This window comes from Bos javanicus, chromosome 22 (genome assembly GCF_032452875.1).
Source record: "Bos javanicus breed banteng chromosome 22, ARS-OSU_banteng_1.0, whole genome shotgun sequence".
NCBI lineage: Eukaryota > Metazoa > Chordata > Mammalia > Artiodactyla > Bovidae > Bos > Bos javanicus.
The window spans coordinates 11,115,209-11,127,699 of NC_083889.1; the positions used below are offsets into that span (position 1 = coordinate 11,115,209).

Sequence of the window (12,491 nt, forward strand, 5' to 3'; positions counted from 1 at the left end):
GGGCAGAGCTGGGTTTAGGGGAGTCTAAAGCTTATTAGGATTTGGGAGGAGAGTTTCTCTTGGGGAAAGTCAAGTAACATTGTGAATAGAAAGTAAGATGCAAGACTGCAGTGGGAGCGTGTCAGTGAGGGCCCTTCAGCCCAAAGTTTCATTGTCTTGGTGGTGAAGCCACTTTTTATGTTTCTCCTCATTTCTAACCTCAGAAAGCCTTCTACTCTCACATGAGATATTCGTATAGACCTCACATCCACTTCTTGTTTTCTCCTCAATTGAGATGGCAAATAAAGCACAAATGCCTTCTCTCAAAATCTTGGAAATTTGGCTCTCTTCTTGCCCCCAGTATTGTCCAAAAGAATGTGGGAATGTCCTCTTACTGCCCGAGACTTTCATGAGTTTTTTTTCCCCCACACTCAAGGCAGAGAATGTTGGCTGGGACACATTATTCTCTTGGAAATGTGACACAGAAATATGAATTTCCATAAGCAAAATTACTCTGTCTGGTTGGGTCTAGACTGTTCTTTGGCCGGCACATTTGCTGGAGTGCATATGGATGCTCTGAGAAGCCGCCCGGACTTGTCCTTGGGGAGGAAAGCAGGTCACCTGGAGCTGTGTTCTCTGTGTGTGTTGGAGGGGGATCCACACATATGAGGAGTGATGATGGGGAAGTTGAGTAGTGAATGTAGATGACAACTGAAAAGCAACCACAGGCTTTTCTCTCCAGAATCCTACTGAAGCGGTTAGAGCAATGAACAATAATGAAGAGTCTCTGTCAGCGTGGACGCAGGCAGCTAAAACATCAGAGTGGCTGAGAGCAGATGGAGGGAGGGATGGACAAGCCCACCAGGTCCCACAGAAAGAAGAAAACTCTTAACTCCTCCCCAGAGCCACTCCTGATTCCTGGCTACTCTCCACAGAGAAGCCCAGTTCAGGCACACACCGCAAGCCCCCTGGAAAGATGTCCAGTTTGGCACAGTGAGCATTGGGTCCCAGAACTAGGTGAGGTTTGGCCCTCAAGGCCCAGCCCTGTTAGAGAAAGGACACTCTGTCTGGATAACTACCAGCTGCCCCACCGAGACAGAATCCCTTCAGCCTGTTGTGGTGCCCTCAGCCTCAGCATCTAATAATTGCCTTTGACTTTCCTGTTTGGAATTAAAATTATACCATGATCTCCTCACTCTGGCAGAACCCATCTCAAATACAGACTATCTGCTTCCCCAGGAGAGCAGAGGGAAATGTCTGGACAGTAATCTAAGAGTTCGTTGTCTTGACTGGGTTATTATTTACTCCTATCTGAGAGCATTTGAAGATCTTCTCAAAGATGGGAAGAATACCTGTCGGATACCGTTCTTGAAAAAACTGCTTGAAGTAGCACTTGAATCGCCTGAGAAATGAATCAGATAAAGGGTGCGCTCTGTGGTCAAAGGCACCCCTGACTTGGATTTCCGGGTTAACTGCTGAGGACCCCTCATTGTGGAGACAGCTGGCTCCCTGGAGGCGGAGGGCTTGTGGGAACTGTAGTAGGGGTGGGATGGGGGCACAGCCATTCCCGCGAGACCACTAGCACATTAACGTGAGACCGGAGAGGGTGACGGTTAGAGGTCGCTCTCCGCCAACGGTCAGCAGGACTGTGGTCCTCTAGGTGGAGAGCGCAGTAAGAGGTGGCCCTCAGCCTCCTAGGCCTCCAGCCCTCTGAACTCAGGCAGCAGGTGAGCTGGACCCTGGGGACAGGCCGAGGGTCGTGTCCTGCAGGCTACAGAGCCATTGCCATGGCCACCCACTGGCCTTGGTCCAGGCCTGGAGGAGGCGGTGAGCCTCTCCCCACCCCCACCTCGCAGTCTAACGGTGGCGGGCATCTCCATGGGTCAAGGTCTGAGGAATCTGGCCCCCATTTGGGTGGCCTGAGGACTCTGAGGGCTGCCCGGTGCTGGGCGCCTGGCTCCCTCAGGGATGATGGCCAGGTGGGGTCTGGGGAACCATCCGTGAGGGTGTCTTGGGCTGAGATCCACCTCCTCAGCTGGGCTGGGCACTGCTGGACGACCTGGGCTGGGGGCTGGACCAGTGCTCCAGGCAGGGGGACAGGCCTGCTCCGGGACCCCTCTTCATAGTCAGGCCTGGCCCCCGGAGGTTAGACTTGGAAGTTGAGCCTTGGGACCTTGACAGAGAATAACACTGATTCCGGTGGAGGTTTATGAGAAATGGTGAGCTGACCTCAGGAAGAAGTTTGTGACAGCTAACCTCACCCCTCCTTCACCTTTCCACTAAAACAGCTTTGCTGAGAACTTTTGGGGACCTCAAGAGATTTTAAGGTGTGAGCCACCTCTCCCCTTGCTTGGCTCTGTATTAAGCCTTTCTCTGCTCCAAACTCCAATATTTCAGTATTGTATGGGCTCAGTGCCAGTGCCCAAGTCTGGGCACACAGACGTGTGTTTGGTTACAGGCTCACGGGAAGAATTCCCGCTGTTTTGGAAGGAAGTAATTAGTTGTTATTTACTCATTTGCCGCTAACTCCAGTTCCACCCTTCCTCTCGTGTCTCCCTCACAGACCGTGTTTGAAAGGAATTGCCGATCTGAGGACTGTGCCGCCGACCTGCAGCTGCAGGGTCACCTGTTACTCTCCAGGTGAGCTGGTGCCCCCTTCTCCACCTTGTTCTAAGAAGTTCTGGCTCCAGGCTCAAAGTCTATATGTGTAGAGTTCCCCACTGAAGAGGGTAAATGCAGTTGGTGGGTTTAAAATGAATAGTTGTAGTATAAGAAAACGTATATTATACTGTAATTTTAACAACAGCTATTATTTTGGGGGGGGGATGGTTTGGGTTTGGTTTTGTTTACAGTCTCAGAAATCTCACAATTGGATTTTTATATGTCTAATTTTCCTGAGTATTTTTGATGTGTGTATGTTGGGAGGTATATTTTAGGTTTACTCATTGTATTAAGTTGAACCATATGAAATGGCCAATATTTAACTGTTTGAGACAACCCATATGATCCAGTTTATTACTGTATAAAGGTTCTTTTTATTTTTCTCACTTAAAGCATCTGCTTTAACAATAAGTAATGGTTCTGTGACAGGAGGGGGTGGAGGAGAGGGGCAGCTGTCCTGATGAGGGGACAGATGGCCCCTCTCCTGGAGCAGGGCTTCCTTCCACAGGATGTGAGCCCCCTGCTAAAGGTGAACCTTCTGTAAAGGCCTTCCTGTTTTCTCTCTGTCAGCCTTTTATTTCAGTCATCTTTTAGGATGAAGACGCTGGTCCTGAGTCATTTAGCCACATCAGAGAATGTGTTCCTTTTGAGACAATTCGTTCTCAGAGAATTTTAACTTCCGTACTAATTATTACCATTTCTCAACAATAGTCATTGGTGTTGATAGGTATCCTTTGAAATCCATACTGTATGCCTCAACTGTGAGAGTTAAGTTTGGGGGGAGTGAAAGAAATATCCCATCATGAACCAGTAACTGCACTAGACACTTTTACTTCTGTTGACAAATAATCTACAATTCATCAAAGGAAAGTAATACTAAGATAATTCTTCATTTGTTTGCATTTATCAGGGGAAAGGTGTAAACCACCTCCCCAAACACACACACACACACACACACACACACACACACACACACTCCTCCAAACCTCTTAAATATTAATTGACATTACTTTTACTTAGAACTTAGTGTAGTACATTAAAGTAGTACATGTTTTGCCAAGCTTAGAAAATTATTTCAATCTGATAAGTGGATATTGGAATTTTTTTTAACATTAGTAAGAAGGACCTTCTGGAACCTATGAGAGAAACCAATTTTAAGGAAGCTTCATAAGTTATTAGATCACAACTTTTAGTTTTAGAAAAGTCTTCCAAAAAGTATTTTAGGGGAAAAGGAACATGAAACAAAAATATATGGATTTGTTTTTTATTTTGAGGCAGATTATATATAGTGGACATTTATTTTAGATCACTGAAAACTTCATGGGATGGGAAAATATTCACTTGCTCTCAGGTTAAATACTAGAAAAGTTCTGATGTTCTTGCTCCCTGTCAGGGCACGGTCAAATCCATCTCTGTTACATTGTGCTCTTCATATGTGAAGAAGTAAAACCCAGGGCTCGTGGTCATTATCCTTAAAGCTGGCTCTGTTGCCCAACCCTGGCCTCCCAAGAGTATTGGTCAGAATTGGATCTGCTCTCTGGGCCCAGTTACCAATAATACTAGAACAACTGGTGTGGTTGGCCAGGGCCCAGACTCCCATATATATCAGCTAGATAGAACCACAGAAAAGTACTGTGTAACAAACCAGTCAAAACTCAGTGGCTTAAAATCATTTTTTTCCTCCTGAATCTGTTGGTCGACTGAGGGTTGGCTGGTCCTGGCTTGATTCAGCTGCATCCTGGTTGACTTGCTTATGAATCTGGGGTTCAACAGAGGGGAGGTGGATCTCCACTAGGCTCGAGTGACTCAGTTCAGCTCTACTTCATGTGTCTTTGACCATCCTGCTGGAACCAATGGCCTGGACTCAATATATTCTTCTCATGGCATGGCACCAGTATAAAAGGGCAAGCAGAAACATGCAATAACTCTCAAGGCATAGGCTTACAACTGGTGTATTCTTAACTTCAGCCTTATTCTAATGGTCACAGAAAGTCATGTGCCCAAACTCAAAATCAAGGGACTAGAAGCTATGCTTTGCCTTTTCAGTGAGAACTACAGTCACATAGCAAAGGATACAAATTTAGAGAGGGGTGAAAAATTGGAACCATAATGCAATCTATTCTGCTACATAAAGAGCAGGATCGCCCTGTTGCTTTCCTGGTACCTTATAGTTTTGGGTACTATTTCAGCCTTTCTTGTAGTTCCATCTTCCTACAACTCATACACAAGACCTAGAGATCGGGGGAGGAGATTTTTCAAATCTCCGAATCAATATCTTTGGACCAAATCGCTGAGCCTCTCCCTCGGGTGAGTTATTTCCCAAGAGGCCCCTTGGTTTCTCAAAATAGCCTGTTGGCTGGATCCCCCATTAAACAAACCTTCATTATGCTCTTGGGCCCATCGTTGCCCCCAAGGGAGCCATCAGAGAAACATTAACTGGTAATTGGATAAGTAGAGATACAAAACCAAGCCCAGGGTTTCAGTTACTTTGAATTTCACCAGATCTTTGTGCAGAGCCAGGCACAGAGAGAGAGAAGGTACAATCAGTAAACTGCGTACGGAAGCCAAGGTCTGAATTTGGTTGACAAAGACTCGGTGGCTTGAACTAGAAGTGAGCTGATTTGGTTATCGTTATTGATTTGTTATTGCCTGGGATGGGGTGTACATTCCTTCATTGTTCAAATCAGGGAAGAAATGTGGGCCCTGCTCTCACAGGGTGCCCAGTGTGGGTGGGAGAGGACAGCTGGGTGCTGTCAGTGCCTGGTTAGTCCCGGGAGAGGGATAGATGGGTCATCATGGAGCCCTGGAGCAGCTTCCAAGAGAAGGAATCAAGGGGAATGCCTCCAGGCGTCCTGAGCAGAGGGAAAAGATGAGCAGAGGCACAGAGGCTGGAAGGCAGACTTGCCATGCAGATCTGCAGGCATCTGGGGTGAAGGAGGTGGTCAGGAGATATTTTTGGCATGAGCTCCTCTGCTGTAAACATCTTTGCTACAAGCGTTTTTGCTGCAAATGTTTTCAGCATGTAACTGATTGTAAGGCAATTCTCCTGTAAAAGAGAAAAAGTAAGAGCATCATTAAATAGGACATAGTGGAACATTGAAAATGAATAATGCAAATTAAAAGACTATTGCAAAATACATAATATTTGAATACATTTAAAATGTATTCATTTTCCTGTTCAGCATTGCACTTTTTCTTTTCTGTTAAGATTTCTTTCTCCATTTAGAGAGGCCTCAGTTTCCAAATACTCAGATGCACATTTGTAACTGAGCTTTGTATTGTGTTGTGGAAGCCTCTACACTGTTGTGTGTTCCTGGCATCTTGTCACATGTTCAGTGATAGACGTTCCAAAGTTCTATGGGGAATGTGGGTTCAACTCTGTGCCTTCAAATCATCGAAGATTTGCAAACTGATACGTTTTCATTTTCTAGTATAATGTGCAATCCAGCTTTACCCTTTCTTGTTTCACACTTCCAGTAAGTTTTATCGCCATGTTTCCTATCAAGTCAATTTATATAGTTGTTAATCATCTACCACATTAAGACTGCCCGTATCCTTGTCACTTTATAGAGCAGTGTAAGTGCTAAGGTTTATGTGATGTAAATCAACCAATTCTTTTATCTTTTATGGAAAAATTGCCTTGTGACAAGTTAGTTATCTGGCAGAAAAATATTTGCCGCAAAAATGGTTGTGATAAAGGTGTCTGTGGCCTGAACACAGATCAGGAGGACACAGGAAGATGTAAGAGACAGAGAGAGAGAGAAGCAGCAGATTGTGATACACCTATGAGTTTAGGCTTCGTCCTGCAGCCAGTGGGCGTATAGCAGAATGGTAGCATAACTGCATTTAGCCTAATAGGAATGCAGGTGGGCACACCAGAGGGGTGGGGAGAGAGGGATAGGGGCAGAGAAAGGGGACTGAGGGCCCGTGGGTCACTGGGTTCTCTGTTCCACTGAGAGAAAGTGTGTCCAGCTTGACTTTTGAGTCAGCTACTCTCCCGTGCAAAGAGCCAACTCATTGGAAAAGACTCTGATGCTGGGAAAGATTGAAGGCAGAAAGAGAAGAGGGCAGCCAAGGATGAGACAGTTAGATAGCATCACCAATTCAGTGGACCTGAATTTGAGAAAACTCCAGGAGATATTGAAGGACGGGGGAGCCTGGGATGCTGCAGTTCAGAGAGTCACAAAGAGTCAGACACAACTTAGTGACTGAACAACAACAACTCTCCCATCATCTCAGTCATCCTGGCTCAGGTCCCTGGACATCACCTTGGTCTCAGTACAGGAGCACCTAGACAGGGTTAGGCTTATGAGAGATGTTTATCTCCATCATGGTGCCTCCCCAAGGGTTTCCAGGGGCCAGTTTCAACAAAAATTTTTGCCTTTGTGCTGTCTTTAGAGCCTAGCTCTCCTGTTAGCTGTGATCCACTGTATTATAAGGTTGAAACCAAGGGATAACAGAGAAAAGTTCCTCCGATGACTGGGTAGGCAGCACAGTGCAAGGTGTTGTGGGAAGCAGCCAAAACCCATAGACTGAGGAGCCTTTGTTTTGAAAAAAAGAGAGAAAGACATCTGGGAGTGATTGGGTCACCCTGAGTGGTCAGGGATCAAGCCAGGAAATGCAATCTGTAACCGGGACTCATGGATGTTTTTATTTTTCTCTCCAGAGAGCATGAATTCTGGCAGGCCTGTTGTCTCTTAAAACGATTCAACTCTTCAATTAAGTCTACAATCTTTAATGGTCTTGAGCCTTGTTCTAAAACACGCCACTTCCAAAATGTCCAGGCATAAGGAGGAAGCTGTTTAATTTCTTCAAATAGGACTGAAAATTCCATTTGTAAAGTGATGCAACTATGTTTCATTTCTTTTGTCTGAATACTTATAGTACCTAGGAGTATATCACATGTGATTAAGGTAAAGAAGAGAGAAATATACACTATGGCAGCTAAGTTAAAAGAACTTTTTTTTTATGTATCCCATATGAGACCAGTGGAAATGTCAGTGCCTTCCAGCTAGGCAACTCCTATAATGAAAGAACTCTCAAGGGAAGTAAAAAGGCACAATGAGAATATTTAGAAGTTGGAAGAACCATCTCGTGACCCCATATAATGGTCCTATGACTGACTGTAGCCTTCAGTTCAGTTCAGTTCAGTCGCTCATTGTGTCCAACTCTTTGCGACCCCATGAATCGCAGCACACCAGGCCTCCCTGTCCATCACCAATTCCCGGAGTTCACTCAGACTTACGTCCATCCAGTCAGTGATGCCATCCAGCCATCTCATCCTCTGTCGTCCCCTTCTCCTCCTGCCCCCAATCCCTCCCAGCATCAGAGTCTTTTCCAATGAGTCAACTCTTTGCATGAGGTGGCCGAAGTACTGGAGTTTCAGCTTTAGCATCATTCCTTCCAAAGAAATCCCAGGGCTGATTTCCTTCAGAATGGACTGACTGGATCTCCTTGCAGTCCAAGGGACTCTCAAGAGTCTTCTCCAACACCACAGTTCAAAAGCATCAATTCTTCGGCGCTCAGCCTTCTTCACAGTCCAACTCTCACATCTGTACATGACCACTGGAAAAACCATAGCCTTGACTAGACGGACCCTTGTTGGCAAAGTAATGTCTCTGCTTTTGAATATGCTCTCTAGGTTGGTCATAACTTTCCTTCCAAGGAGTAAGCGTCTGTTAATTTCATGGCTGCAGTCACCATCTGCATTACTGTAGCCTTAGTAATGCAATTATCTTGGTGGAGATGGGGGACCAAGTGCATTTCCCTAAACCCTTGGCTGGGAGATTTTCATGGGTATCTCAGGTTTTCATGGGCATTTTCATGTCCATGGAAAACCAGTCTTCAAGAGGAGGATCAATATACCCAGGATCACAGTGAAGGATGGGGTGGCCATTTAGAGTTTGAAGTAAATTGTTTACTTTTTTTAAAATGGCAAAAAGACCAGAAACATCAACTGCATAGCATAGGGTAGAAGTAGCATTGTCTTCTTATATGAAGGGGAAGACACTCCTGTTTATTGTGTTCCTACCATGCACTAGCTTCCCTATAGTGTCCTCTGTAGTATCTTACCAGCTACACAACCTCAGGAAAGTTGCTTCACACCTCTGTGCCTCTGTTTTCTCATCTGTAAAATGGGAGTATAATAGCACCATCTTGCAAAGTTGTTTTGAGTAGTTAGTGAGCTAAAACATATTTAATTGCTTCTGAAAGCTTGGCAGTATAGCAGACACTCAGTCAATGAGAGCTATCGTTATTATTTCATTTAATCTGGTCAGTGACAATGAGAAGTAAATATTATTACACTCTTTTTTGGTGGGAGGATGCAGAGGCTTGGGGAGGCAGGTTACTTATTCAAGGGCTCACAGTGGTCAGGGTGGAGGTGATCAAAGCTGGAAATGTCCAATTCTTCATCCTGCTCTCTTCCTGTGCACTGGCCTCAGTTGCTGTTGGGTGTCACAATCAGCTGATTCTGGACAAGAAGGACCAAAACTGGGGAGCTGGGAATAAAGCTTCCTTTGTGTAGAAAGCCCCAATCAGAAAGGAGGTGGATGGGTGAAAAAAAATGCATCCTCAAAGATCCCTCCTATCCATCCAGTCATGCTCCCCCCGTGATGTCTGACATGTGAGGTGCTGTTCAAAAGCTTTTCTCCCCAGAGACCACAGACACCAGTTCTGCTGGGTCCAAATGATGGTTTAAGCCTCAAGTCAGGATATTTATAATATGTGTAGGCTGGATTTTTCTCTCATTATTGTTACTACTTTGTAAAGGAAGATGAATAGGACTGATCAGAATCCTGGAAAACTTTTGCCCTTGCCAGAATATTAGCCTTGTGATTCAATATTTTTTTCCCTTCACCGTCTGCCCAAGATGGGGGAACAAAAAAGTGCAGAAGAAGTTTGTTGATTGAGAGCAGCTGGCTTTTGTAGTGGCTGTTTCTGGAATCTCTGGAAACAGGAATGGTTTTTTTCAGTGGTATGTTCTTGAAAGAAAGGTGAAATGCTCTCTTTTGAATGAGAATTTAAGGATTCCTCATCTGCACTCTTCTCTTCTCCCTCCTCTGATAGGGGTTCTCTGAGGAGGCAGTAGATGTCTCCCCCACATTTCAGGACCACATCAAGATGAATAGGCTTGTGGGTGGTCCTTCTGTTATAGTTACCTAGGCAAAGGGCAAGATGTAACCCCCTAGGAAGGTGACGAACAGAGTAAGGCAAACAAAGAGACACATTCACACACTGGAAGAGGTAGTGAAGGGTGCAGTACTTTTGCAGAATACATCTACTCACCTGATGAGAAGTGATAAACTGCTGATGCCTTCACCTACATGGCAAATATCAATGGAGTACTTATCATGGATGTACCAGGCTTGGTGGAAACGAATATAAACCACTGCATCATGATGCTCTTGATCTAGAAGGGGAAACACACATGAAAACAATAATTGTAATTCACTGTGGTTGTTATAATCATGAGAACATGAGGGAATTCCCTGGAAGCACAAGGAAAGAGGCCCTCCACCCTATCTGAGTTTGAGTCCTCTGTGAAGCAGACCCTCAGGCAAGGATTTGGGTGTAAATAATTTGAGAAGTGCAGGGAACAAAGGTAGAGGAGTAAAGAAACTTAGAGGGAAGCCTACTGTTAAGGGTGCACTGTACACCAGTGTATCGGTTAGTTACTGCTGTGTAACAAATCACCCCAAACTTCATGCCTTGGGAAAAACACCATTTATTCAGCTCCAGATTCTGTGACTCAGCTGTTTAGGTCTTCTGGTCTCATGAGCTTCCATTTGGACCTGTAGCCAACTTCAGGTTGGCTAGGTGTTGCTATTGGGGGCAGGGAAGGGGTCCAAAAACTAGAACACAGTCCACAAGATTTCATGAGGCCTGTCACAAAACTGGTCTCTTCTCACTTTTTGCCACATTCTGTTAGCTGGAGCAAAGTCACACACAGGGCCAGCCAGATTCAAGGGATGGGGAAATAAACTCTGCTTCCTGATGGGAGGATCTGTGTGTCAGAAGACAAAGGATGTGAATAAAGAGGCTATCAGTTAGCCCATCATACCAAGGTGGCACAGGGGATATTGGATCTTCATCCTGCAGGGAAACACTGGGGAATGATAGGAAATGCACAGCTTAAAATGATTGCCTCTGAGGGGTAAAGGGGATGGGTTGTTTGTACATCAGCTAAGGAGAGTCGTTGGTTAAAAGCTTCTCTAGGCTTGGGTGGGCCCTTCTAGCCTGTGACAGACAGCAGCCGTGTTCTCATCCAGCAAGGTTCAGACCCTGGCACCTGGAAATCAGCAGGAACATTTGAAAAAGTCTCATGGGGGTGATAGGGGCATGGACGATATCTGTTGCACCCACTTTCTCAAAGAATCTCAGTTGATGAATTCATTCTGGAAATTTCCAGGGAGAGGATCAAAAACCACCTTTTGACACCGAAGCTTCTTTCCACTATCTTCCTGTGAATGCTTTCTTTCCACGTTTCCACACTCCTAACTCTTGGTTACCGTGGTAACTTGGTTTCCTGTTGTGTTTGTCCGCATCTTAGTCTGTTGTCCCTTCTCCCCCAAGCATCACCATGCTTTGCCCACCTGCTGAAGGGAATTTGGCTGTAGGGAATACCCATAAGTCAAGTACAGGGCTGGGAGCTTTGTCCCCCATTTTCCTGAGGACAGCAGAAACGGCAGGTGAGGGAAGTGTCCACAGCACATGTTGTGCAGAGAGGATCTGACCTCTGCCCGGTCCGTTATCCGGGAGGGACCTGGGTGGAGCTAGGCCACACAGCTGCGCAGTTTTGCAGCCCTGACTGCAGCCCAACTCGGGAGAAGCACAGACGGCTGGCAACTCCACTGTCCTACAAAGTAACTCGGACAGGGTGGAAACAAGCCCAGCTCGCTGTTTATTTGTGGTTAGTGATTCTCATGGATAGAACAGTATTTCAGCAGCAGAACAAGAAGCTGGTGGACAGGGATTTGAGTCACTTTTCTGGGGTTAGAAAGAAAGTTCAATGGAGTAGCAAGAAAAGGAAAAAAAAAAAAAACCCCGTTGGGAGGTTCCTGAGGCCAAGACCAGTGTTCTGTGGTCTCTGACTTTAAATAGCCGTGGCAGCTTGGGGAACCTGGCCTGTCTCTTGCTCTCACAGTGACATGCTGCTAACCAGGTGGGAAATACCTTCCTATCTCCAGGCGGATCTGATTTGTAGCTTCCTAAAGAGTGGACCAGCTTTGGTGTGAGGCCCTACCACACTTAAGCAGCAGCAATCTATTCCAACGAGTATCGGGTTTCAGGGACAGCCCTCCCCCTGCTGCGCAGACACCGACTGAGATTTTCCATCTGGATGGTAAGAGGATGGGGAATCCATAGAGGAGCCTTGAAGACAGAGCTTAGGGGTAACCATGGCAACTATAGAAGAGGCTGGGACCAGGCTCATCGCTCCCTCTCCAGCCACCTGGGAAGGCTGGACCTGTCTCACAGGCGTACCTAATAAAATATTATTTTTTATTTTTTAATTATTTTTAGTTTTGCTAATATTTTCCTTGGCTTCCAAGTAGGGCCAACCACCAGAGGTTTTATGTGTAAGCATCTTTCCAGCAGGGCCAAAATCATATGGCTGTCATTTTCCTTCTCACCGGACACTCAGCCTAAGAAAAAGATTTATCAAAAGAATGTAGCAACTGTATTCCTCACTTCTGTCAGATCAAGAGAGAACGGGGAGCCATGTGCTTTTTTTGTTGTTGTTGTTAAGATTTTACAGCTTATTCTGTGTGACTGTGCTATTGGTCTCTTGCCACACTCACTAGACTCACCCATCCCGGGGCAGACTTAGCTACTGGAAGAAAAGCCAAATT

At 45.6% G+C, this 12,491-nt stretch overlaps 1 protein-coding gene across 1 annotated transcript in view; it reads left to right on the forward strand.

The window, feature by feature from the left end:
• Positions 1-12,491, forward strand: part of ITGA9 (integrin subunit alpha 9) — a 364,229-nt gene that overhangs the window by 186,790 nt on the left and 164,948 nt on the right. Inside the window, exon 17 of the mRNA XM_061395904.1 lies at positions 2,543-2,619. Within this exon, the coding sequence (XP_061251888.1) occupies positions 2,543-2,619 (77 nt within the window). The remainder of the gene's footprint in view (positions 1-2,542; positions 2,620-12,491) is intronic.